Source organism: Dermochelys coriacea, chromosome 8 (genome assembly GCF_009764565.3).
Source record: "Dermochelys coriacea isolate rDerCor1 chromosome 8, rDerCor1.pri.v4, whole genome shotgun sequence".
Lineage (NCBI taxonomy): Eukaryota > Metazoa > Chordata > Testudines > Dermochelyidae > Dermochelys > Dermochelys coriacea.
In genome coordinates this window covers 106,964,564-106,992,274 of record NC_050075.1, presented here as the reverse complement: position 1 = coordinate 106,992,274, position 27,711 = coordinate 106,964,564, and the positions used below count along the sequence as shown (strand labels likewise).

The 27,711-nt window shown below is 58.9% G+C and overlaps 1 protein-coding gene across 6 annotated transcripts in view; it reads right to left on the bottom strand.

The window, feature by feature from the left end:
- ERI3 (ERI1 exoribonuclease family member 3) overlaps positions 1–27,711 on the bottom strand; it is a 238,125-nt gene that overhangs the window by 34,775 nt on the left and 175,639 nt on the right. Inside the window, exon 7 of one of the 6 annotated variants that reach the window (XM_038413984.2) lies at positions 24,213–24,499. The exons of the other annotated variants lie outside the window; for them this stretch is intronic. Coding sequence (XP_038269912.1) covers positions 24,450–24,499 — 50 coding nt within the window. The 3' untranslated portion in view covers positions 24,213–24,449. Of the gene's footprint in view, positions 1–24,212; positions 24,500–27,711 lie in introns of those variants that run through there. 6 annotated transcript variants of the gene reach the window in all.

The following is a 27,711-nucleotide window of genomic DNA, read 5'->3' as shown; positions in this document are numbered from 1 at the left end:
CCCCTGCCCCCCGCATCACAGCGCCCCCCTGCACCAAGGGCGAGGGGGGAGTGCCCCTACTGATCCCCACCCTACCCCCTGTGGCACCCTGAGTTTCTGCAGAGGTGCCCACCCAGGTGGGGATGGCCAGGCCGGCTCAGATCAGCCAGTCATGAGGTCCATTGTCTGCGGCCGCTGTGCGAGACAGAGCGCTCCCTGAGTGCAACTCTGCCCCACACACGCTGGGCTGGGGAGCAAATGTTTCCTTCTGCAGCTGTGCCAAGGTGCCACGGGGCAGGGCCCACTGCCTGAGATCAGGGACACGCCCGTGCAGCTGTCCGGCCTCGGAGAGCTGCGCCGGGTCCCCATGCCCGGTACCTGCAGTGAGCCGGCCGCCAGAGTGGGATCCCTCACTCCAGGAGCCAGCGCCCTGGGGCTGGCAGAGACGCGCTCGCCAGGCAGGAGCACGCGGGAGCGTCACCCAGAAGATGTGGCCTTCTCTCAGCCGGCGCCCCGGGGTCCAAGCCACTGACATTCAATCTCTCCTGCTGCACGGTCCCTTCCCAGCCGGGGAGTATTTGTTATACCACATTACCGCGGCGATACGATGGAGTCGGTGTGATAGTGAGCAGAGCTCGCCCCGCGTGCAGGGAGCAGGGGGGTGAGGCAAATGTCACGGGGGGTGAGGAGACACCCCCGGCGGCCGAGTCACTCGCTGAGCACAGACAGACCTGACAGCGAGCAGCTTGGCGCAGGCAGGCAGCAGCCACCCGGCGTGCGGCCGCGCGGTCCACAGAGACCTGCCCGCACCACCATGGCTCCCCCTGCCACCACGCGGGCTCCCTCTGCCATGGCCGAGACGGCCCAGGGCAGCGCTGGGACCAGGTGCCATCAGCATGGGGCAGGGGGCCCGGGCAGGGAGGACGGGGGCCTGGGCAGGGAGGAGGAGGGGGGCCCCAGCAAGGAGGAGGAGGGGGGGCCCCCAGCAGGGAGGAGGAGGGGGGGCCCCAGCAGGGAGGACGGGGGCCTTGGCAGGGAGGAGGAGGGGGGCCCCAGCAAGGAGGAGGAGGGGGGCCCCGGCAGGGCGGAGGGGGGCCCTGGCTCTACGGCTGGGCGTGGCACCTGCAGGGACAAGCAGAGTGCTAGGAACCTTTGCTTGCTGGGCCCAGGGCCGACAGGCTGGGGGGCGAGTCCGTGTGCAGAGTCCCCAGTCCCTGCGCACGCTCCTGGCACCACTCACCCTCCCCCCGATGGCAGGGGATGATCCTGCCCCCACTCCCCGGGGCGGCGAGGGAAGCCAGCCAGTGTTGTTAGGATGGCCTGGCCTGTGGCCCCTCGGCCCCCCAGCGACCCTGCACGGTGGCATCGCGCTCTGGGCACGGGCACCTCCCCCCCGGGGTCACGCCGTGCTCACCAGGGCTTCGCCCCGAGCAGCCTGCCCTCCTCGCCCTGCACACCCCTCTGGGCTGGCTCTGTGTGACGGACGAATTCAACGCTCCTTAAAGCCCAGCAGCGAACACGCCTCGAGCACGGGCTGGCCGGGCATTTTCACACCCACTAAAGGACGAAATCTCCCCATGCTGCCTAGATCCACAGCACCTGTGCCCACCCCCCAGCTCTGCTAAAGGACCTCAGAACCACAGCCCCCCACTATCCCAGCCCGGGGCCCCCACCCCATAGCTCTGCCAGGGTCCCTCACTCCTGACCCGCAGCCCCCGCTATCCCAGCCCGGGGCTCCCAATCCCCAGCTCTGCTGGTGCCCCTCACTCCTGACCCGCAGCCCCCCGCTATTCCAGCCCGGGGCTCCCCACCCCATAGCTCTGCCAGTGCCCCTCACTCCTGAACCACAGCCCCCCGCTATCCCAGCCCGGGATCCCCACCCCCAGCTCTGCCGGTGCTCCTCACTCCCAACCCGCAGCCCCCCGCTTTCCCAGCCTTGGGCTCCCCATCCCCAGCTCTGCCGGTGCCCCTCACTCTCAACCCGCAGCCCCCTGCTATCCCAGCCTGGGGTTCCCCATCAATAGCTCTGCCGGTACCCCTCACTCCCAACCTGCAGCCCCCCACTATCCCAGCCTGGGGCTCCCCACCCCATAGCTCTGCCAGGGTCCCTCAGTCCCGACCCACAGCCCCCCGCTATCCCAGCCTGGGGCTCCCCACCTCCAGCTCTGCCGGTACCCCTCACTCCCGACATGCAGCCCCCTGCTGCCCCAGCCTTGGGCTCCCCAACACATAGCTCTGCCAGGGTCCCTCACTCCTGTCTTGCAGCCCCCCGCTATCCCAGCCCGGGACTCCCCACCCCCAGCTCTGCCGGTGCCCCTCACTCCCAACCCGCAGCCCCCCGCTTTCCCAGCCTTGGGCTCCCCATCCCCAGCTCTGCCGGTGCCCCTCACTCTCAACCCACAGCCCCCTGCTATCCCAGCCCGGGGTTCCCCACCCCCAGCTCTGCTGGTGCCCCTCACTCCCGACCTGCAGCCCCCCGCTATCCCAGCCCGGGGCTCCCCACCCCATAGCTCTGCCAGGGTCCCTCACTCCCGACCTGCAGCCCCCTGCTGCCCCAGCCTCCAAAGCTTCCTCCCAGCTCTGCTGGTGCCCCTCGAGGCTGGGTGCACCAAGGGAAGTGGGTGCCAAGCCCGCTGCACAGAGGTGGGAGCAAGGTCCCGGTGTGCCCTGGGGTGAGTGCGGAGGGAGCAGGAGCCCAGGTGCCACAGGCTGGGGCTCACAGGGTCCTGGCATGGTGCCACCATGCTGGACCCCAGTCTGTGCGCGGCATCCATAAAACCCATGCGCTTGGCACTCTTAGTGAGCCAGCGGCCCCAGGCTGGGCTCCCAGGTGTTCTCCCTAGTGCAGCCAGGGCTCCCGGGGCAGGCAGGGCTGGACAATGGTGAGGAAAGTGCCTGAGCCCTGTCTACACTAGCACGCCCACTGCAGTCACCCCAGAGGGGCTGGGCCTATGTGGGGCGGGCATGCCAAAGACCCAGTGAAAGAGTTAGCCCCTCCGCTCCCCGCCCCCTCCAGTCAGGCACAAGAGCTCCCAGCAAACCTCCCCAGGACCTCCCCCAAGTGCTCCAGCGATGCCAGGGAAGGCCAGAGATTCCAAGGCCAACCCAGCCCCTCGCTCTCCATCCCGGGGGGCAGGAAAGGGCACACACTCTGCAGGCCGTGCCTGGAAACGTTGCCCCAGGCTCCCCAGCAGATGCCCAGCCCCGCCCCGGCGAGCGCGAGGTGCCAGACCCCGGGGCAGAGCAAAGCAGGGGGTACTGTGTGCTGAAAAGCTGGCGCGACCCGCTGGGAGCAGGAGGATGAATGCTTCCTGTCCCCTTGCTTACTCCAGCCCCCGTACAGATGGCTGCCTCCCTGCCCAGCGCTGCAGGGCGCCCCTCCAATCCCTATTAACGGAGCGACCACGTGGCCGCTCTCCCCACCGATGGATGCGTTCGCAGGTTTGTTGATTTGGAGCTAACAGGTAGCACTCAGCATGTGTCCCCGGCGCAGAGACAGGGGCCATTCATCACGCCAGCTCCCCCACCATCTGCCATCCGCCAATTACTCCTGCCTCCTTTAATTAGTAATGAGGACTAATACCGCTGCCGGGGATGCTGGCTGGAGCACGCTGCCCCTCCGGCATAACCAGTGCGAGCGCGCCAAGCCGGCCGGGGATGGGAACTAAACCCAGGGACATGAAACGGGGCCTCTCCGTTGCATGGAGCCAGGGAGCGCTGGGTGCCGGGCAGGACCCCGGTCCCTGCTTCACCCCACGGAAATGGCAAAGCCGGATGAGCGAAGTGGCAGCGCGGCTGGGGAGCTGGCGCGTCCCCGCTGGGGGACAGCCACAAGCAGGTGCCTGCCCTCAGACCTGGCTGGTTGGCTGGGGGGGAACAGGGAACAGCCTGTTACGGGTGAGGGGGTGTGGCGGGCATCCCAGCACAGGGCAGCTGGTGGGCCTGGCCTGTCGGGGCTTCACAGCAGAAAGCTCTGCCCCTGCCCCTCTGTTCTCTTGCCCCCGCCCCGCTATGCCAGGCCCAGCCCCACACAGCTCTTCTCCTGCCCCCCAATCCTGTCCCCCAGCCCCGCTGTCACTGCAGAGCTGGGCTGCCCCCCCAGGTGTGTCCTGCGGCCCCTCCCACCGAGCAAGCCATGATGTGATCAGCCCCTAGTGTTAGCTGGGGCGCTTGCTGCTGTCCAGCGGCTCTGGGAGACCCTCGCCCCAGCCGGCACTTTGCAGCGCACAGCCCGTGTCCCATATGGGACAGGGAGGAGATGCGGTAAGGCCAGGGGCTTGCACAGAAGCCCTCTCCCAAGGGAGTCCTCTGCTTCACCGACTGGCATGTCACTAAAGGGGAACAAGCAGGGGCGGGGCCAGGTGGGGCCTGTTCCCCAAGCCCCCTGGGAACGCAGCTGGCCCATGCCGTAGGGCTGGCAGGCGGAGGACACAGCCCCCAGTCCTATTTGCAGAGCCACACACAACAGCCCAACGAGCTACTGAATGGAGCGGTGTGAAATCCACAGCGCATGCCCCCATCCCCTCAGCCGGCAGGGGAAGCACAGTGTGGGCCCAGGATGTGGGTCTGCTCATGGGCAGAGCTGTGTTTGTACAGCGCCTTGCACAGCAGGGCCTGCTCGCGACCGGGGCTCCTAGGCGCTGGCAATGCAAATACCGACGACGATCCCACCCAAGCCACAGATGCCCCGGGCTCCCCGGAGAGGCCTGTGAAGTCACTGCAGGCAGTGGCTTGCCCGTTCCAGGAGCCCTTCACAGGGGAGCCGGTCCATGCTAGCAGGGAAGGGGTGCGGGCTCCCTTCCTAAGGGGTCCGAGCCCTCACAGTGTCCCTTTGAACGGGGGGCTCAGGGACCCTCCACAGCGACAGGGAATGGGACTACTGCCCAGCAGCCACCAGCTGGACTCTCCCCCCCTGAGCCTCCACCCACGATGCTGAGCTTCCAATCCAGGGCAGAGAGGGCAGCGCTCAGTTCAATGCCTGGCAGGGCCTGCAGCTCGGCAGTCCGGTGCTTGGGAGCCATGTCGAAGGCAGCGTGGGCCAGGAACGGGCCCCCATGGACTGGGAGAAGTGTTTACGTGGCTTTGTTTGCAGCCAGGCCAGCTCGCTATGGGGACCCACACTGGATGCTCTTCAGGCAGACATCTCATTAAGGGGGCTAGTGTACAGAGCTCAGGGGCTCTGGGGTCTAGACTTCGTCAGTCCCGAGGGAGGCTTTGCCCACATTCACTAAGCGGGTAAGGATGGCAAACCTCCCTCCCCATGCGATGGCTTGCCGCCAGCACAGTCGCCCCTGCTCTGACCACGCGCTCAGCTCCAGGACCCCTATTTACACAGCTGAGGGACCCACCCGACACTGGGAGTGCAGAGGACAGCTACATTCGAGCCACTGGTGGGAAAGCCACTCACAGAGGCCTCGTGGGGCCCTGCATCCTTTGCAGCGTGCGGGGGGCTTGCGTACCCCCCTCCTGGCTAACAAGCTCACGAGTGCTCTCGGGTGGCTTGGCTGACAGCGGGGTCAGTGGCGCTGGAGGACAGGAGACCCGCGGGGATTAGTCCATATTCAGTAACATGGTTCTTTGGGAGAACAAGCAAGCTCTGGCAAAGGCCCTGCAGCTCTCCATGTGATCTGCTAAAGCCACGCGGCCTGCAGCCAAGCTGGCTTCCCCGAGGAATGGCCTGGCGGCTGCTGGGAATTTGGGAGTGAGGGAGCCCTGCAGATCATGCACTCGCCCCCCTGCGTGGGCAGGGCATGCAGGGAGAGGGCAGAAGGGCTGACAGGAAAATGACAGTGGATTTACACTGAACTCTGTCCCTAAGTGGGTGGCAACTGACGTGCTGCCCAGAGCGACAGTCACACCAGGGGATGGCGCACAAGGCCTGGGCACCGCATCAGTCCCGCTTACACCCGGACAGCACAGACAGCACTAGAGTGCCGGGGGGGGGGTACACAGGAGGGCAACTCAGTTCTTAAATTGTGCCAGGGCTGAGCCCCAGCACCTCGGGGCCTGGCAGTTCAGAGCCCAGCACCTCGGGTCCTGGCAGGTCAGAGCCCAGTACTGCTGGGCCTGGCAGTTCACAGCCTGGCACATCGATGCCTGGCAGTTCTTAGCCCCGGCACCTACGGGCCTAGCAGTTCACAGCCCCGGCACCTCCAGGCCTGGCAGTTCACAGCCCCGGCACCGCTGGGCTTGCTGCATCAGTTCTGAATGTAAACCATTGGCTGAGCCCTGGCACCTCTTCCATTACAAATGAAGCCCTGGGGAATCCACCATTACAAAAGGTGCCGCAGGGTCTTTAACCTCCAGGCACAAGAGGTGGGTGTTGGGTGAAGGAAGGTCTCACCCGCGGTGGCTACATACTTGGCATAGCTCAGCCAGAGCTGGTGTGAGAGTGCTGGCGAGCAGGTGTCGGGGATGGTTCGGATACCACAACGCCTGCACCTTGGCAGGGGGTCAGACTGGGTGGCCCTGGCGGCCCCTTCAAGCCTGTGGTTCTGTGTACGTGTCCTCGAGCGGGAATCCCTCCTGGCTGGTGGTGCAAACACAGCCTGGTACATTGGGTGCGGGGCTTTGGCAGCTCGTGAAGCTGCCTGAATGAACGGCTCTGCTGGCCAAGCCTGGGGTCTGGTCCACAAGCAACTGCCCTGGGCTTGCTTGGCAGGGAGAACCCTACACGTACAGATACACGGCATCATTGCCCAGCCTGCCAGGCACGACTCGTAGGGACTTCACTGAGCCCCACAGAGGGCAGGACATGTGTGTGTGCATGTGCCACTCACATGTGTGTGCATGTGCCACTCACATGTGTGCACAAATGCATGCAGACGCACACCTATCCCTGCACACACACAAGCATTCTCCATGCACAGATTGGACATGGGGAGTTAGACACACAACTCGCATGTTAATGGGAGTTTGGTCTCTAGGTCCCCTAGTCAGCTTCGACATCTGATCGTTCCCTGCCACGGTGCCCGCTAAGCACTGTGATTATCAGGGACCTCTCGGTCCCAGTCAGGTCTAAGTCCTGGGGTTTTTCAGGGGGTTTTACCTTTGTACAAATTCCCCTAGCATTAGCCGGAGAGCTTACTGCCATTCAGTGGCTCAGGGAGACCTGGGGCACTGGCTGCGGCAGCCAGAGCCCCCTCGCCCCAGCCCGTGTCCACATGGGACGGGGAGGAGATGCAGTAAGCCCATGGGGAGGCAGGGTGACAGGGGGCACTGCCCAGTGACTCAGGAGACCAGGGCTCTATTCCTGGCTCTGTCGGTGACTGTGGGCCCTTCTCTAGGCTGTGTCCCCGCTCTGTGCCTCAGTTTCCCCTCTATGACCTTCCTTCATTCAGCACTTGGGCAAGCTACGCAGGATGCAGTGACTCAGAATGTGAGCTCATTTCCCACAGGAACAGCGGCAAGACTGGCCCTTTTCGTTCCTTATTTTAGCACCGAGCTCTTTAATGGAAGACCCCACAGCACCAGGGCCTGAGGAGCAGTGCCCTGTTCCGCATTCAGCCTTGTGACATAATAGCCTTGCACGGGATAGCGCTTTTACCTGACTTCACTTGTTTGTTTAAATTATTTACACTCCTCAGATGCAAGATTTCTCTCCAAAAGGAGCATCCCGTTGGCAGCTGCAGCTTTAAAATTACTTGCATCTATCACTCAATCACTTTCAGGTCAAACCCGCGCTCCCAGCTTAATGACCACATTTCTGCAGCAACAAATCTGTCACTGGTGTTTGTTTAAAGCCAGCAATCTGTAGGAGCCCATGTTCGGGGACAGAATCAACGCAGCAGCCGAATGACTGCAGTGCCAGGCCACGCAAACTGCACCTTTGTGAGGACCTTCGAGCAATGCTTATTAACGTTTCGGGCGTGAGCGTAATATGCTGTGACTCACTACAGTTCCCGCAGGACAGGTGGACCAGGAACCTGAAAATTCCCACTGCCCCATACATGTGTGTGTATTACAGGAGGTCCCGGGAGCAAAGCAGGCTAATCCCAAGGTTGTCTAACGCTCTCCACTATAAGACACTGTTTTCAGCTGCTTACAGGCTTTGCCAAAACGTAACGGTTCCGGCTGAAATCGCCCGGCCAGGGGTCTGCCTCAGCTCCATTTCTGCTTGAATTTCAGACAAAACAGCAAAGCCGTTTTGGAGAATGAGGCTAGTAAGAATGGCCCCCGTTGAAAAAAAATGATGTTGACCTTTTCTTTGAGAAGCTCAAGCACCCCCCACCTGTGGGGCTAGCCAGGACGGGACAGGACAGAGTGAGGTGACAGGGCAGAAACCCAGCTTGGGGGGAATGAGCAGAAAAGTCAAGCACACTCCCCTCCAGAGCCTAGAATGGAAGACAAGATCCCCAAGTCTGTCAGCATCTATCTGTCAGCAACCCGCTGACCAAGTGTCCCATCCACCTCTAATGCTGGTCCCCAGAGGATGACAGCCTACTACTGTTATCAGCTACACCAGTGACAGAAGTCTGCGCAGTGCATCTAAAGGTGCCAGCCCTGCTCGGGACACCTGGGGATGCCACAGGACAGAATTTCTGTTCATCCTGGGAGATTACACACAAAGCACGCTGCAAACATGAGAGAGGATGCAAAGCCAAGCACTCGAAATGAACGCAAATGAGTATATACAGTCTTTAATTTCATGGTCACAGCTATTTTTCTACTGGACCCTCCCATCACTTCCGGACACTGGGAGGGCCATGGCAGCAAGGGGCACCGTGTGGGCATGAAGCACCCAAATGATTGAGGTGCAGGCCATGTTACCAAGAGGGCAAGGAGCTGCACTGCCCCAGAAGCCAGCCCTGCCCTCTAGCAGCCCCTGGCTCAGGGCAGCCTGCCCAGGACACCCAGACTTCACCAGAGGCCCCGAGAGCAGCGAGGAGGGCAAGCTCAGCTAGGGCCGTGAGGCTCTAACCAGACCGTGCCTGCATCTCAACCGTGGCTTGGTCCCCAGCATCCACCTTTGCCAGCCACACTCCGAGATTGAGCTAACCCACCTGCTGGGCACAACTGCACTGAGACCCAGAGCCTGCCTCCCACTTGGGGGTCCCAGAGGCTGGCAGGGGGATGGCTCAGGGCTGCAGCAGGCTTGCTCTGCAAGGCAGAGACTTCCCGCCTACACAAAGCACAATGTTGCAGCTCCCCACCACCCAGCACCAGCCCCTGCTGATTGCTCAGGCCCCCCCGAATGCTGGGATGTGCCAAGCTACCAAGCAGGTCCCCACCCAACACAGCACGTACTGTGCCTGACCCCCGGTCCCCAGAATGGGCTTAAGAACCAGAACCCTGTGGCAGCCACGCCAAGGGGCCCCACATGCCCCATGCTGGCTAGCCATGCTGCTGGGACAAAGCCCAGCCCTAGCCTGTGCTGGGATCTGGAACGGGAGTCACTCATTCGGAAGGAGTTAAAATCAGGTTGAAATGTGCTAATGCAAATGAGCAGGAGAGCACTGGGCCACATCAACAGACCCTGGGAAAGGCTTCCCAGTGGGGAAAACTATCAGTGGAGAGGCAGCCGTTGTGGGGGACTGGTCCATGGAGACATGCCCATCCCAGGGTGCTGGTCCCCTCCTGGCAAAGGCGAGGGATCTAACATAAGAACGGCCAGAGTGGGTCAGACCAAAGGTCCATCCAGCCCAGTATCCTGTCTGCCGACAGTGGCCAATGCCAGGTGCCCCAGAGGGAGAGAATCTAACAGGTAATGATCAGTGATCTCTCTCCTGCTATCCATCTCCACCCTCTGACAAACAGAGGCTAGGGACACCATTCCTTACCCATCCTGGCTAATAGCCATTAATGGATTTAACTTCCATGAATGTATCCAGTTCTCTTTTAAACCCCGTTATAGTCCTAGCCTTCACAACCTCCTCAGGCAAGGCGTTCCAGGCAAGGTTGACTGTGTGCTGAGTGAAGAAGAACTTCCTTTGATTTGTTTTAAACCTGATACCCATTAATTTCAGTTGGTGGCCTCTAGTTCTTATATTATGGGAACAAGTAAATAACTTTTCTTTATTCACTTTCTCCACACCACTCATGATTTTATAGACCTCTATCATATCCCCCCCCTTAGTCTCCTCTTTTCCAAGCTGAAAAGTCCTTGCCTCTTTAATCTCTCCTCATATGGGACCCATTCCAAACCCCTAATCATGTTAGTTGCCCTTTTCTGAACCTTTCCTAATGCCAGTATATCTTTTTTGAGATGAGGAGACCACATCCACAAGTGGTATTCAAGCTGCGGGCGTACCATGGATTATATAAGGTCAATAAGATATTCTCCGTCTTATTCTCTATCCCCTTTTTTAATGATTCCTAACATCCTGTTTGCTTTTTTGACTGCCACTGCACACTGCGTGGACGTCTTCATCACCGATGACGCCAAGATCTCTTTCCTGATTAGATGTAGCTAAATTAGCCCCCATCATATTGTATGTATAGTTGGGATTATTTTTTCCAATGTGCAGTACTTTACATTTATCAACATTAAATTGCCCCATTTTGTTGCCCAGTCACTTAGTTTTGAGAGATCTTTTTGAAGTTCTTAACTATCTTGAGCAGTTTAGTATCATCTGCAAACTTTGCCACCTCACTGTTTACCCCCTTTCTCCAGATCATTTATGAAGAAATTGAATAGGACTGACCCTTGGGGAACATCACTAGTTACCCCTCTCCATTCTGAAAATTTACCATTTATTCCTACCCTTTGTTACCTGTCTTTTAACCAGTTCTCAATCCATGAAAGGATCTTCCCTCTTATCCCATAATAACTTAATTTACGTATGAGCCATTGGTGAGGGACCTTGTCAAAGGCTTTCTGGAAATCTAAGTACACTATGTCCACTGGATCCCCCTTGTCCACATGTTTGTTGACCCCTTCAAAGAACCCTAATCGATTAGTAAGACACGATCTCCCTTTACAGAAACCATGTTGACTTTGGAGCAACAATTTATGTTCTTCTGTGTGTCTGACAATTTTATTCTTTACTATTTACTATACTTTATCTCTCCAAAGTTCTTTGGTTAAGGAAGTTGTGAAGCCAGAATTTCAGCCCCCAGAGCCTCGCATTTATTGGCAGCAATTTACTATGTAAAGGGCTGGATATTTATAATTATGCTCAAAGTGGCCACTTTGAAAATCTATATGTCTGTAGGCTCCCTGTACATTACACTGTCAAGTCTCTGAATGGAGGCATCCATCAGACACCTCCCATCGTAGATCTCGGAGTGGCGAGAAACGCAGACATGCTCCCCGCGCATGGCTGAGATTGGGCTCTCCACCAGCCCCTGGGAGCACGCTTCACGGCTGACAAATTCCAGAGAGGGGCTGGGCCAGTTACTAGGCCAAGGCCACTTCAGTTTCAACATGGCTATAGCCACGTGGAGCAGGCACACCCCCACGCCCGCTGGGAAAGCCCCTGCCCTGGCGTGGGTGGGATGAGGGAACGGCTCCTCCCCAGAGGGATGGACCCCAGTGCTACCCCTCCCGTAGGCTGAATAAATTACACCCCCCCACACCTGCTGCTCTTCTCTGGCACCTTCCATCACAGAATCTCCGAGAGCTTTATTGCCAACAACTAACTCACTGAGCCAGTGGGTCAGGATCGTTAGCTCCCAGTGGGGCAGGGGGAAACTGAGGCACAGAGCATGGATGTTCCTTCCCCAAGGCCGCAGAGCAGGGAACAAAACCCAGGTCTCCTGGCTCCCTGTCCTGTGCCCTGTCCCCACTGGACGAAGCAGCTTCTGCACCCACGCATCTCTCACTGGGTTTTCTACAACGCCCATCCTGGTGGCAGGCTACTGCAGTCACTCAAATCCAGGCTGTGCCTTCCCAGAGCTGGCTGAGTTCCACTGCCAGCGAGGTTTCTATGGTGTGCGTGCGTGCGCGAGCGAGCAGCTCCTGCTGAAAGGAAGACACCAAACTGCGCTAACACTCTGTCTGGGCTGTTCTTAAAAATTTATTACTCGGTTGCAACATGAAAAATAAGACAGAGAAGTAATCATTAGTCCAACTATAACTCCCCATGCAATCGGCACACTTGGAAATGGAGATTTATGATTGCAGCTGCCGATATTTTAGAGCCGGGCGCAGTGGCAGCAGAGCTGGGCGTGCGCTGCCCCAGTGCTGTTACAGTTTATCACAATCTGCGGAGATTATTGCAATGAATAATACACAACGGGCTGGCAGTGAAGAACTGTTCCTGATCAAACGCTTCTGTAAACAACTGAATAAATAATATTCCTCAGCCCCTCTGTGCGGGCCTTGGCAGCCTGGGGAAATCTTTCATTACCCAGCCCGGGGGCATGGGGGAGGCCACAGAGGAGTTGAGGTGCAGGAGTTACACTGGCACTTACCACCCAGAGATCACTGCCACAGTACGGGGGAAACTGAGTCACGGGGAGGCAGAGGTGGGACTAGAATCCAGCCCTGCCAGACTGTAACCGCAACACTAACGGCCCCAGCTGGCCTGAGTGAGCACAGACAGGCTCTGCCCCCCTCAAAGGAAGCCAAGCAAACCCCAGAGATTTATTCTCCTCCCCCCCATTTGGGGGAGGAGGGAGGCACAGAGCGAGCTGTGCAGCAGGTAGGGCTGAGTTGGAGCTTGAGCTAGACCGCGGCCACGGGGAGCTGGCGGGTCCGAGCGCTCCCGGAAATGTCAGCAGTAACGGAGCATGATCGGGGACGCGCCAGCCTCAGCAGAAAGGGAATATCTTAACAGGCAGGCGAGGGTAAAGTCCAGCTCCAGAGCAGCCCTGGATTCCCCCAGGTGCAACGGGCGCTGGCTCTGCCCTACCCCCCACTGCACGCTCCGGCACTGAGTCATGGGGGGCATCTGCTGCTTGTGGGGCTCAGGACCCCGCCCGGCCCATAGAGAGCGACGTCCCTGGCCACAAGATCCCTGCCCGCCCCCCCGCCCCATGGAGAGCCCCACCCAGCCCCTCCACCCCATGGAGAGCAATGCCCCTGCTCACTGGAGCCCCCCCAACCCCCACTCCAGTACAACGGACCTCCTGCAGCTACCTTTCTACGCAGCTCCTCAGGTCTCTATTTCAGAGCCAGCTCTGGCCGTGCTTGGGGCTCGGACTTAGATCCGGGTCATTTCAGAGGCCGCACATCCCCTTTGCACCCAGACACCAGTCCCCCCCGCCCCCCGCTGGGCACCCCCGAGCGCCGGGCCCAGCAATGGCTGGGAAGGAGGAGAAAAGCAAAGTGGGACATTTGTGCCTTGGCCACTCTCCCTGCATTTCCCAATGTGCAGGAATCAGCTCCAATTAATCCCCTCTCAGTTCGGCCCGCCCGCTTCATTACCTCCCCTTGATGAGAACCATCAGTGGGGCCTGTAGGATTTTGCTAATTAGCCTCACTTCGTTTATCATTTCCATTTTCTCCCAGAGACGCTCGGCTTGCCGGGCGACAGCTTCGTCTCCCGCTGAACAATGCTACCCGTCTGTGCCCGGCTAACTCCGCGCGGTCACCGCAGCCATTATGAAATTGGGGTTTCATTTACACACTAATTAAACATTACAGCTTGTTCACAATTACAACCCGGGGATGAGGAGGTAACTAATTACTTAAGAAATGAGCTAACATTTATCTCCATTTCCTCCCCCACCCCCCACCGCCTTCCGTGCCGAGCGAGATTAGAAATTGTTGTTCGACACCGCACACTGGGCCGCTGGCTGCCTCGGTGCAGGCAGTGTCCCTTTCACGAGGCCGTGCGGGAGATCCCGGCTCAGGGACAATCTATCAAGGCCTAATTGCAGCTGGGGTGGCAGGGGGCCAAGGCAGCCGCAAATGTGACAGACCAGAGCCATCTGCATGCAGCTGCGGGGCTGGCTGCAGAGGGGCACGCTGTGTGGAAGCCTGGAGGACAGAGCCCGGCTGCTTGGGCCACCCCGGGAAACATGCCACCCTCCCTGGGGCTCCAGAGCAGCACCCAGTCTCACCGGCTCTAAGCACCAGGCAGAGACCCTCGCCCCCGCTACAGAGATGGGGAGGGCCTCGGCCCAGGTCAGAGTCCCTGGCTGGCAGCCTGTACCCGCAGCAGAGCTCCTGCACCCCTGGCTCTGCACTACACTGCAGCTGCAAACCCGGCCCGGGGACAATGTGGGCTTTCCTGCCAGCCCCACTAAAGTCCAGGGAGCGGTGGGTGCTCAGCGCCCCCAGCCAGATGGTTCTAAGCAAGGCTTTAATCACACGTGCTGTCGCCACCCCCTCATTGGGCACCTGGGGTGAGCAGAGCTGGCACGGAGACCCCAGCCAGCACAGGTCTCTCACAGCCCCTCACCTGGCACCCTGCTTGCCTGCCATGCCAGTCAGTGGGAGGGTCCTGGCTCCAGATGGCCAGGGCCCAGGGGGATGGGATGGGACCCCCCCCCCCCCGAGCAATGGAGCTGTCTACCTGCAATGGCCAGGCTAGCGTGCACAGGGGTCAGGGCCGGCCCAAGCCAAGGTACTCGTCCTGCAGGGCACAATGCAAAGCACTCTTCTCTGGCCAGGCCTTCCTTGGCAGCCACACGGAGCACAGCCGGGTGAGTCACGCAGACAAGGACAGACCCCGTCCCCGGGCGATGCGGGGCAGGAGAGCTGTACCGCACTGACGTAAGACACCTTGTTTGCTTGTCACTCGGGAACACGCCCCGAGAGCCCCAAGAACAGAACAAAAGAACCAACAGCCAGAAAGCAGGGTGCCCCAGGGGCGACAGGAGCATCGCCCGAGTCGCCCAGGGCCTGCCAGCCCCAGGGGCTGCCTCCAGCTAGTGGGATGAGCACTCGGCAATGCTGAAACACGATCCAGTGTGACTGGAGCAGGCCCCTGTGCTCCGCAGGTGGGAAGCAGACCAGTGTGGCCCAAGCAGGGTGGAAAGGCATCACAGAACAGAAGCTTGCAGCCCACTTCCCTGGGGGGCGTCGAAGAGCTGGGACAGCCTCCGTCCCCCTCACTCCCAAGCAGTGCAGGAGCCCTGGCCGAGGAAGCGTGGCACTGGGTTTCCCTCGGGCAGCAGGCCCAGAGCCGGTTGGGGATGGGGGTACATGCTCAAGGCCAGTGACACCAAAGCCCCAGCCCAGCGCTGCTCTTAGCTATTGACTTTTCCCTTGTGCCCCCCCGGACACGCTCCGGCTCTAACCCGGCGAGCACAAGCAGCGAGTCCAATCGATGGAGCCTCTCATTTCCCCCAGGCAGGAGGTTGCAGATACATAACTCCCCCAACTCTTTGGGCTACCAGCCCTCCTGGGATCTTCCCTTCCATCACCTGTTTCTCCAGCCCACTTGCCCCAGCATGGCCGGAAGCTGGCGGGGGTTTGCACTGGCCATCTTCACTTTGATCCGTCATGTCCCAGGGCTCAGCCAGCACCTCACTCTGCATCCCCAGCCAGGGCCCCCCCACGAAGCATCTCTGGGAGCCGGATCCCGTGACCAAATGCAGCCCAGGAGGCTAGGGACTGGAGGAACAGTCGAGTGACTGCAAGGAAGACGCCTATGGGGTGAGTGCAGCGTTAGGCTCCAGGCATAAGCCCAGCTCCATGGCCCCACGTGCCGACACACAGGCCCAAGGCCGGGCTGGGAGCATGCAGGGAGCGACCCTGGTACTGGCAGGCAGCCAGACCGGGAAAACATGCTCCCCAGAGGCTGGATCCACTAGCTCGATGTCATACTCCGGGGCAGTGGGTCCTCCTGGGGGAGAGGCTCCAGCTGATCCGCCCCCGCCAGGGGAGGGCTGGGTGCTGCTAACAGCAGGTCCATTAGACCGTACGCTGCTGTCAGGCCTTGGCCCAGGGCTGAGCGCGCCAGCTGGAAGCAGGCAGAACGCAGGGAGGAGAGCGGCAAGATTCCAACCCACACGTCAAACCCAAACCTGCCGCCACTGCGCCCCTGCAGCCCTGTGCCCGCACCCAGCTCTGCCCACGCGCCACGCTCCTGCTGTCCCCTTCCAGGGCCACACGTCAGCCCCCCCCGGCACACACTGATCTCTGCCTCCAGTGGGAGTGGGGGGCTCTGCATGCAGAAAACACCTAGGAGGACACACCTGGGCATAGGAAGGCTGGGGCCGGGTCCCACTCAGACACACCCCTCCCCAGGTACACTGCACGTGAGGCCCTGGGGCAGCCATCCCGTGGGGAGATCACAGGCAAATGGCGCCAGGTCGGACCCACTGACCCAAACAGGAGAGGTGCCGTGACCTAGCAGCAGCGGCTTCCACGGAAGGCCTGAGTGCGCAAAGGGGAGTGGGGGGCCCCTCAGGGCTCAGGTGTAGACCTGCAGGTCTCTCCTCGGGGAGGCAGGGGCCTGGTCTGAGCAGGCTGCTCCAAGCCTGGGCCAGCCAACTGCCAGGGAGGCCAGTCAGCATCCAGACGGCTATGGTGGAGTGGCCCTCAGACCTGAACTCCAGCCAGACACCACTAAATCCAAGCCGTCTCTGAAACAAAAGACGCAAGCAGGGAGCATGAGAGGACAGGGCACGTGACATGCCCAAGGCCCTTCCCAAACCCGGGGACCCCCCTCTGCAGGCCGGGACCGGGTCCTCTGCAGCAGGCCACCCCAAGGCCACCCCAGCATAGGTCCATGTGCCACATCTGTCAGTCCCACCCCACGTGAATCCCATGACGTTGCGGCCCAGGGAAAGTGACTCCAGGCAGTAGGCACCGGTGCTGCCAGCTCTGCACCATGCCAGGGCAAGAATGCATCTGGTTGGTCTCAGGGAGCCAGCCATCCCAGCCGGCTTGCTCCCCCATGGGGCTGCCCTTCCCATGGGGTTGTTTTTCCCAACGGCTTCTTTCTGGCTCTGACATGAGCGCTCCAGAGGCCGGAGAAGCAGGGAGTGGGGCAGGTACAAAAACCGGCCCCCACCCATTCTGAACGAGACCGATCTGCTCAACGTGTTGACGGGCAACTCATCATGAACAGACATTTTCTTCAGGGAGGAATTAACATTTCAAACCGAGATCCATTAGAGTAAATAACGGAGATTGTCACTTGGCTCAAAGGCAAGGGAAACCGTGGGCTTTGGCTACAGATCTGATTAGGAAGATGGGCCGTTCAGAGGGAGAGAAAAGGGGAGGGCACCTTCTGCCTTTGCTCCGGGTGGGGCTTTTGGCTTAGACACGTTGGCACTTTGTGCTTGGTCTAGCAAACCCGTGTGCTGATGCGGCTGCAGAGCCAGACACGGTGGCAGACATGGTCGCTGCAGGAGTGGGCAGCAGGGAGGGATGCTCCAGGGTGCCCACAGCGGCTCGGCTCGGTGAGAAGACAGGGCAGTAGGGAAGGAGAGGAGACAGGCAGGGAAAGCAGGTTGTGGTCACCACAGGCCAGCCACCCTGGCTTGCTGCAGGATCAGGCTGCAGTAAAGCTGCATGTGCCAGGGGTCTGAGGCAGCTTCCTGCAGCTCAGCAAAGAGGTGCTGCTGTTACGGAAAGGCGAGAGGCATTCCCCCTGTAACCAGGCGGAGCACGCTGTTCTAGCAGGGACAGCACCAGGCAATTAGGTTCTCTTGCAACTCTTAAGCCATGTTTCTGAGACAAAGAGTTTGCCCTGGCATAATCTGAACCACTAATTGCTCTCCTGATATGTAATCAGAGAAGTGAGCTGATGGTGCCTGCGTCACCCATGTCCCCAGGGCAGGAGAAAACTCACAGCGGCTCTCCTGGGGAAGGCAGGGCCTTGCTTTGTCCCCTGAAGAAGCTTAAACTATAACGATCAGGAAACAGTTAAAGGGAGGGGGGTGAAGTGGTGGTTTAAAAACTCCACTTTATAATAATAGTAACAACTCATTCCCAGAGTTTTTATCCTTCCTGTCTCAGGCCCACAAAAACGTCAGCTAAACTACTGACACTGGCTGGGCGCTTAGAACTCCCCTATCAAACGGGGCCTTGATGCTACTGAGCATAATTGTGCTGCCCTCTCACCTCCACCTTCAATCAGCACCATTTAACTATCTCATTTGAGCCCACAGGACCCACCCCTCTGCTAACTAGCAGCCAGATTCTTCTCATTAGGAGCCGGCTCTGAACAGAAGCATGGAGGCTCATCTGCAATGTCTCTCTCTAAGTAGGTTTGTGGAGAGAGGTGTATCTGGGAGAGGGGTTCCTGGGGACTGCAGCTAGCCAGGCTGCCAAACTTTCAGTCCCCTGAAGTACAAACAAGCCATTAATTTGCTGCTTTATGACCAACAGGCAGGAGCGCAGGTTTCTGTGTCCCTCCCCCCGGTATTCTGAAATGAGTCACTCCTGGGGGGCCCACCAGGGAGCCAGTCTAGCCAGAGACTCAATCCAGGGCTCTCCAGCTGGTTCTGACCCCAACTTGCTGCGGGACCTCAGCTACTTGCTGGGTGTGGAATGGGGCTGCCAGACCCAGGCTCTGGGGCAGGCAGGTTTTTCAGTGCTCTGAGAGCCCTGGGTTAATGGTGCTGGAGAAGGGCAGTGCTATTGCTCCGGTTCAGACCCACTTCCCATCCCTGTCAGGTGGGTTTCCGTGGGGATGGATCAAGCCATGCCAAAGAGCCAGTCCTGGGCAGGCGGAGACTGCACCTGCCTTCACTCTGGACTGAGTGGTGTTCTCAGCTCCAGGCAGCTACTGCCAGGCACAGTCCTAGTGAAGGCCAGGCGGTCTGTAGTTTCACATGGGTTACAGACCGAGTTCCTCCAGAAGCTCCACCATGACCTGCTAATTCATGTGAAACTCCAGTGTACCTCATCCGCACTCGCGCTCACACACCTTCTTCCACAGTCACGACAAAGGCCAGGCCTGCATTAGGACCCTCAAATCACTTACGTGGTGACACTGCATCTGCCTTGTCCACACTCGGTGGCCCCCACCAGGCTAGTTACCATGCCTTAGCTACCCCTCTCCCAGTGTGGACGCAGCATCAGGCTAGCGCAGGGTTTTCAGTATCTTGCTGGGGTAGAAGCTGGTCTGGCTGACCCAGCTTTGAAACTTGGCTGCGTGACAAGGGAGACAGGGCCTTTGCTCTTCCGTTCCACAAGCCCCACCACCCTGTCCGTACCGCTAGCGACCCCGGACCCTGCACTGGGAACCACTGGGCTGCACTGCACCCACAGAGGATTTCCCCTGACAGCTGATGAGATCTCTGAAGCCAGAGGAGCTCTGGCCTCCTGGGGAAGGGGCTGTTGTGAAGATGATTTCAGCTCCCCCTTTGTTTTTGACTCCGGTGAGGGCAGGTCCTGGCTCCCTGGGTTTCCCAGCGCACCACAGGCTGCTGTCAGCACAAGGCCGAGCAGCTGGACGTGCTAATAGAGTGCTAATCTGCCTGCAAAGCCGCGGGTTCCCACTTCAAGCCCAGGGAATGGGCACTAATGAATGGCCCCAGGGGACTGCATCTCCGCAAAGGAGCCTTGTTTGGGGCCAGCGCTGTCACTGCAAATTGTGCTAATTCCCACATGTCAGCTGGGGACTCGAGTGGCTACGGCCTGGCAGGAACGGCCATTCTGGGCACAGATGGGGCGCTGCTGGGAAGGGGCACGGAGCCATTCCCCAGCCCAGTGCCGGCCCCATGAAGCACGACCCAGAGCCAGGCGGAGCACCGCAGAGCAGACACCTTGCCAAAGGAGGATTAAATGGCAGCCACAACAAATGATCCCATCGCCCAGGGAGGAGGCCGCGCACGTGGGGAGAGGCGTCACTAGCCTGGCAGCAGTGTCCGGCAGCAAACTCAGCGACGGGGGCGGGCTGGGGAAATGGAGCTGGTGTCCGGTTAGCTCTGTCGATGCCCGCTGCAGCGGACGTGCATTCCAGGCACGTGTCGGCCACCACCAGGCAATGCCGTGGAGGGCTGGGACCAGGTAGGGACGCCTGTGAAGGGCAGGGGGGTGTCGGCCTACCAAACGCCCGTTGCGTCTCCACTCGAGTCTCGGGCAGCCTCCAGAACTGCACGGCCAGCCCAAGAGCAGGCGCCGCCCATGGCCAGCCTGACGCCTCCAGCTCCAAGGAACCCCAGAACCAGTCCCTGAGCCGAGACCACGAACCGAGGGGCAGATCCTCAGCTGGGCCTGAGCAGTTGCGCTGAAGGCCACGGAGCGACGCTGATTTACGCTGATCTTGGGCAAGGCTTCCCCGCCCTCCCATGGTCTGTTTAGGGCAGAGACGGTCCCTCCCTGCGTGTCCGTGCAGTGCCCAGTGCCACGGAGTCCTGCCTTCTACCAGAGCCTCTAGCAGCGCTGCCATCCAGATAACTAGCCGCATTCATTCTGACTGGCTGGGCAGAGGCACTGACATGCAGAGCTGTGGGTCATACGCTCTGCCCCACCTCGCCAGTCCCATTGGAGATCTCACAGCACGTCACAGGGGTTGATGAACTGACCCCACAGGTCTTTAGGAGTCGTGCGTGTCTCAGAGAAAGGTGGGACATTCAGAACTGATAAAGAGAAATACTTCCCCCACTGTGTAATTACCCTGCGGAACTCACCCCCGCATCATGGCCCGGAGGCTAAGAATTCAGCGAGATTCAAAAAGAGGGAAGGGATGTTTCTGTGGAGAACAAGGATACCCGGAGTGACAGTAGCTAATGCTGATGTGGAGTATTGGAAGGGATGGAAACCTCACCCTTCAGGGCTTTGGTGGATCCAGAGATGTTCAGACCGGAAGGGACCATTATGACCGTCTAGTCTGACCCCCGGCGTGTAACACGGGGCTAAAAACCTCGATTCTTGCCCCAAGCCCCTACAGCTCATGTTTTAGAAAGACAGCCAGTCTCGCCCTGAAGCAGGAGAATCCAGCGCTTCCCTGAGTGAGTTGCTCCAGTGGTTATTCACTCGCACTGCTGAGCATCGGAGCCTTATTTCTAGTCTGGATGTGAGAGTTTCAGCTTCCAGCCCCTGGATCTCAGTCAGCCATTTAGTGCTAGATTCAAGAGCCCTCTCCACTGCCAGGTCGTACTTGTAGAGTGGGATTAAGTCACGTCTTAACCTTATCTTGGATACACTCCATAGACTTTGCTTCTGAAGCCTCTCACTACATGGCAGGTTTTGCAGACCTGGGATCATTCTTGTAGCTCTTTGTTTAAAACCATCTTGACCAGGGATTAGGATGAGATTGGTTATCCCATATCTGCTCCTGTGGAGCTCCCCCACCTTCCTCCGAAGCAGGGGCATGGACCCCAGCTCTGATCCAGCCTGGCCATTCTCTTGTTCCTATCTTTGTTTCCATTCTACAGGTGGTGAAACTGAGGCCCAGAGCTGGACCATGACTCACCCAATGAGTCTAAAGCTAGAACCCAGGAGCCCTCATTTCTGTGCCTAACCCACTGCTGCATGGGGATGTCCTCTCTGAGCTTGTCTCACAGGAGCCAGACTTGCCTGGCACGTGGTGAAAAGAGTAAGGGACAAGCCAGTGCCTGGTCAACACCCCCCTTACCAGTACAAGAGGCTCCAATTGCTCTGACAGGCTGGGGAGGCACCGAGGTCCTGCTAGCACACACGCGGAGAGTCGAAGGGGCCACAGCAAACACAGCCTGATGCTACTGCACCTCCAAGCAGGATCAGTATGGGGGATGGCAACCGCTTTGCTGCCAGGGGAGCCTCTTGCTGAGATTTTATGCTTTAAGAACTCGGGAGGCAGAGATGTGACACTGATCGCCCTTCTGAGGGGCTCGCCAGTCTCTGTGCCCGTCTTCCCCAGCACATCAGCCTGGCCCCGGCCCTGCGCTCCCGCTGCTGAGTCACGCTGGCTATTAACATGCTGAAAGTTCATTATCTTAACCAGGCCATTCAGAACACGGGGCAGCGATGCTTGAACCCATTAACGCAGCCCTCCCATTTCAGGAGCGCGAGGAGCCGCCACTCGTCCGTCCAGTGAATGAGGGCAACATCAGCGCAGCAGGCTGGCAACGGGTCACAGGGAAGCAGAACAGAGGTGCCCGTTAGCGCCAAACGAGGAGTGGGGGGGGGTGTGCTGCAGCCACAGCCCTTCTCGCCTGGGTCACCACCGAGCTGCTGCCGTTTCCCTTACACACTGGGTTCTCCTCCAGCACAATGGCACGTGCATCCCCCAGTGACTAGGGACAGAAAAGAGACACCACAGTGTTTGTGGTAGGACTTAACAGAAACAAAGAGCTTTGCAGACAGGCTCACAGGAGAGAAAACCTCCAGGGCTTTAAGACAGGGAGCGGCTGGGTTCAGTGGGCGAAGATGGGGACTTTGGCTAGCTCATAATAGCGGTTTCCCCCACCCCAGCTCCCTTTCCCTGCCCAGCTGTCCTCAAGCCAGGGTCTAGATCTGGAGCAGTTACTGCGCAGTGCTGGCCCACTGCGCCAGGCCATGCACCCACTCTGGGAGACGACTGAGCTGTACAAACATGGATCTGATGGGATTTGGCCTCATCTGCTCTGGGGGGCCGAATGGCTGGAGCCGAACTCTGACATGGCTCCTTCACACACCTGCCTTGCAGCTGTCCAGCTCCCCCCTTGCCCGGCCTAGCGCAGAACGCTGCGGCTGTTCCTAGACCAAGCCCGGGCAGAGTCCTGATGAGACTGCAGCTGCCCCGACTTTCCTCCCTGCAGCGCCCCAACTGACGGCCCAGCAGGGCCTCACTCTTCTCCCCACGCCCCTGCGGGTGGGGGCCCAGCTGAGAGGGAACAGCTCCAGGGAGACGGTGCGAGAGGTGGAACGTCTCCAGTGGAAACCTAGCCCAGGACAAATGAACTAGTCACGTCAGCCCTGGGCACTGGCTGCCAGGGAGCCCCCAGGGTTGAGGCTCTGCTGGCTGCCTATCAAGCCCTCCAGAATGGAGGCTCACTTCCTAGGTGCCCTGAAGCAGGCGGGAGGGGATCATCTGCTCCCTGAGCCAAGGGGCAGCTGTTCTCACCCGACCCTTTTCCCCACCTGGCCTCCCTGCCCAGGAGCTTGCCCTTTTGGGTTCTGCCCACTGGCAGGGGGGACTGGCCGCTGTCTCCGTTATTTCTGCTGGTGCTTTTCAGCCGATCCCTTGGATGGGTGCTAAGTAAAGTGATAGAAAAAGGCGGGTGCCCGGCAACAGCAGCAGTCAGAGAGCAGCGACCCTAGGACAGACCTGCTCGGATGCTGTGGGTCCCAGACCCAGACCTCTCTCCTTAGCCCTGCCCCCAGGTGGTTTGACTGCAGGAATTGCGTGTGACCGTGCAGAAAGGCGCCAGCAGTGGCAAACCTTGTCCTGCCGATGGAGAGGGAAGGAATCTGGCCCCCCAGTTGCCCTTTGGGATGGGGAGGAAGGATCTGTCACAAGCTCCAGCGCAGTCACGATGCCGCATTTCAGCACTGAACGACACACAGGCACTGCAGGGATGCGAGAGCCCCTTCCAAGGCATGTAGCCGAGCACCAGACATTCCTGCCCCAAGGCGGGTGACCCAAGTACGGAGCCACCACTGCCGATCTGTAACCACCACCTTTTAGCAAACGCAGGGCTGTAAATAGATCTATACCCAGCAACCCTCCCTCACTGGCATCTGGCAAATGCATCCCCCGGAGCTGAACTCCATGGGCTGCTAGTAGGTCAGTATCGTATCCCCTGGCTGGGGGGTGCATGGGCACTCAGGGTTGGTCCCCAATGGCAAGACCATGGCTCCAAGGTCACAGGCACGTTCCAGAAGGTGACTGGGTCCCATGGGTTTGACAACTCGGGGGGGGGGGAATCCTTCCATGTGCCTGTGCAATAACCTGTTTGCAGCACAATCCCATCGCACCAACCACAAGCCTGGAAACTTTTTTTTTTTTTTTTTTAAAACAGAAGTTCTCTCCTAGCCAAGTCTTTTGGGGGAGCTGAAGGGAGAGTAGGAAGCCAAAGGAATCAGCCTGCAAGTAAAAGCCTTTAACTATTTTTAATATCAGGCAGAGGAGCAGGGTTTTGAAATGAAACAGCCGGTACCTCTTTGATGCATAAGCTACAGATCTTGAAACAAGGTCCATTCCCTCCTCCTTCACTAACTAACAGCCATATTTCTCTCATTAAGGGCAATCTGGCAGTATTTTCAAACTTCTTAACAAGGCGATCACCGTAATTTGAGATTTCTATTATCTGTGCTCCCATTACAGCTGTCTTTTAAGCAGCTGGCTTTTTTTCTTTTGGTTGGTTGCTTTCCTTCTCCAACTTTATCTCTTCCTGCAAAATGCCAGCGGTGGTAAGGACTTGAGGATAAGAGCATAGAGAGGTTTGGGGTTGTTTTTTTTTGGCAGGGTGGGGGACACTGGTTTGTGTGTGTGTGAAATAAGAAATAAAATAAAAGCAAAATGAAGTTTGGTTATCTCTCATCTGGACTTTGGTTCTTAATCCGCCCAGGAGCACAACGAATTCAGTGCATCACCTTATCTTTCCTGTCAATCAGCCCCCAAATATATCCCCATCCCACACACACACACCCTGCACCATTATTCCTTCCAGTGGGTTTTGCCAGATGGATGCAATTTGCATAATATCACCGGTGGAGGCTGGCAGATCAACAGGGGTCAGGCTCTGACATCTCCAGCACAGTCTATCTCCAAGTGCTAATTTGGACTGCATTGATCTCTCTTTCTGATTTCTTTGTCATTTACGTCTGCAACGGTTTGACAGGAGATACAGAGACAGACAAGGGGGGGAGGGCAGGGGAGAGAAAAGGAGAGAAACAAAGGTTGTAGTTACCGACGTCTTTAAGCAAAAAACCAGATTAATCCAAGGACTCCGCTGAGGGTCGCGGCTTTGAGACATCCTAATGATCTTATTCTTATGAATTCCTGTATGCCCATCGAGGGGGGATTGTCAGGAGCTCCCGGGAAAGGAAACGAGTTAAATCGCAGCCGAGTCTCTCCGGTTAGTTGCTAGCCCCCTCCCCGCACCTCTCACTTGTTTCTCATGAGGTGAACGGGGGGCAGCTTTAAAGCCCATGTCCTTTGCTGACACAGCCTTGCCTTCATACCTCTCAAATGAGTCTCATTAAAGGCGAAAGTGGGTCTGCTGTGAAACTTGGGCAGGGCTCTTGTCCATGCTCTGCCCCTGCCGTCCCAGGCTGAGCTTCCAGGGCCCCGGCTCAAAGCCTCCACGTCCTGCACACCCCCCGCCCCCGGGCCGGACGCGGCTCCCCAGTCCTGAAGAACAGACATTAAAATCGGGGGTCTTTCTGGACCTCGTGCAGGGTCGTTAGCGACAGAAATGTCAGCGCAAGGGGAGGGAAGTCTCTGAGGACTAATTACAGATCCCCCATATCTCAGGCCTTGGGAAAGAGAACCACCCGCTGCATGTGCACGCCACACGCACACACAGCGGCGTCTCCAGATGGGGCTTGGAACAGCAGCTTTTCACTTGTGTCGCACTTATCTCCAGCTCTGCCCAGCCCTTGAACTGGTGCTTAGCACCGCGGTCTCGGAGCGCCGCCTACCTGAAGAGCCCCACGCTGTTTGCACTGCGGATTCCTGGCAGGGAACACGGGGCAGGTCTCTCCCCACACTCTGGTTGGGTGGGAGGGCTGGTGCCTGCTGCACTGCAGGGGAAGGGGGATTAAAGGCCTCTCGCCTAAATTTCTGCCTGGCACCCTGGAGCCATCACTTGCCTTCCCTCCCGCTCCGGATTCAAGTTCTGCTACCCAGGTCTGCTCTGACTTGGTGACACGTTGAGCGACTCTCAGCATAGTCCCCATTTACCCGCTCTGAAAACGATCACCCAGCGTAGCCTAACCAAGCCCGCTTCAAACCTCTGCTCAAGAGCAGCCTGGGAAACAGAGCAGCTGGGGTTTTACAGGTCAGAACAAGACACATCAATGGAACTTCCTCGGTAGCATGGGGCAGGGTCACTTGAGGGAGGCTTCTCTGCTCCTTGAAGTCTTTAAACCACGATTTGAGGACTTCAATAGCTCAGACATAGGTGAGGTTTTTCGTAGGAGTGGGTGGGTGAGATTCTGTGGCCTCTGTTGTGCCGGAGGTCGGACTAGATGATCATAATGGCCCCTTCTGACCTTAGTATCTATGAACTTTGTGCAAGGTCAAGGACTGCAACAGCAGGGGGCTGCGGGTCGGGAGTGAGGGGCATCGGCAGAGCTGGAGATGGGGAGTCCCGGGCTGGGATAGCGGGGGGCTGCGGGTCTGGAGTGAGGGGCACCAGCAGACCTGGGGGGGCGAGACCCAAGGCTGGGCTGGCAGGGGGCTGCGGGTCAGGAGTGAGGGGCACCGGCTGAGCTATGGGGGTGCCCAGGGCTGAGCTGGCAGGGGGCTGCGGGTCAGGAGTGAGGGGCACCGGCAGAGCTGGGGGAGGGACCCAGGGCTGGGCAGGCAGGGGGCTGTGGGTCAGAAGTGAGGGGCACCGGCTGAGATATGGGGGTGCCCAGGGCTGAGCTGGCAGGGGGCTGTGGGTCAGGAATGAAGGGCATCGGCTGAGTTATGGGGGTGCCCAGGGCTGGGCTGGCAGGAGGCTGCAGGTCGGGAGTGAGGGGCACCGGCAGAGCTGAGGGGGGACCAAGGGTTGGGCTGGCAGGGGGCTGTGGGTCGGGAGTGAGGGGCACCAGCTGAGCTATGGTGGTGCCCAGGGCTGGGCTGGGAGGGGGCAGCGGGTCGGGAGTGAGGGGCACCGGCAGAGCTGGGGGACCCAGGGCTGGGCTGGCAGGGGGTGAGGCATGTAGACAGCGTGAGGGGAGGGAGCGCTGAGTGGGGATTGGCTCCCGCTAACCCTACTCTCATACTCGCACATTTTAAACGAATTTCACTGTTAAAACCCAAACATCTGGGGCACTGGCAGGCAGGAACAGCTCCTCCGGGATGAAGATTCCCCACACTGGGCACGCTCTCCGGCAGCCCTGAGGCAAAGAGCATGGATGGGGAGGGTGGGGAACTGGAGCATTTCGTCGCTGAGCTAGTGGGACGAGCTAGGGCGGGTTGGGGAACGAGCGCACGCTGCTGGACAGGGACTCATCCCACCTTCCCGGGGCGCTGATACCTGCCCCTGAAATCCACCTGCTGCCAGGCTCTGGGGAGAGCAGGGCCTGGGGGAACAGGCCCTGGAGAACGAATGATCACAGCATGAAGCTGCCCCCTTTTGGGACATCCCACATGAAGTCACACAGTGCACCCAAGAGGCTGATCCTTATCCAAGTCCTCCAGTCCTCTTCCGCTGACTCAAGGGGCGATGCAACGCTTTAGTTCCACCCTATGCTACGGGCACATCAGCACTCTGGGAAGTGCGTCGAGATCCTGGCAGAAGAACGCCCAACTCTTATCTAGTGCTTTCCCTCTGTCCATCTCAAAGCACTTTACAAAGGAGGGGTCAGTATCATTAGCCCCAATGTACAGATACAGGGGAAACTGAGGCACAGAGCAGGGAAGCGACTTGTCCAAGGTCACCAGCAGGCCTGTGGTAGAGCAGTAAATAGAGCCCAGGTCTCCTGGCTCCCAGTCCAGTGCTCTATCCACTAGACCTCACTACTAGACAACTTACCCATATTTTACAGAGAGGGAAACTGAGGCACAGAGTGGCAGAGAGACTTGTCCAAGGTCACCCAGTGAGGCTGAGATGCTGGAACATTATAGACCAGGGCCTGCTTTGCTAGAGGGGGAGGTGCAGAAGTGTAAGTGTGGGAATTGTTATTGGCGTAATGACGTTAAGTTAACCTTCAGGTAAATGCCTGAGCTCCAAATCCTGTCACCCATTGCAGACGAGACATTTACACTCCCAGGCCTACCCAGAAACAAGCACCGCCCACAACACGCCACCTCTCTGCGTGAGCTTGGAGTGCAGCCCAGGACAATGCCACAGAGGAGAATCTGCTGGAAAGATCTCACAGAT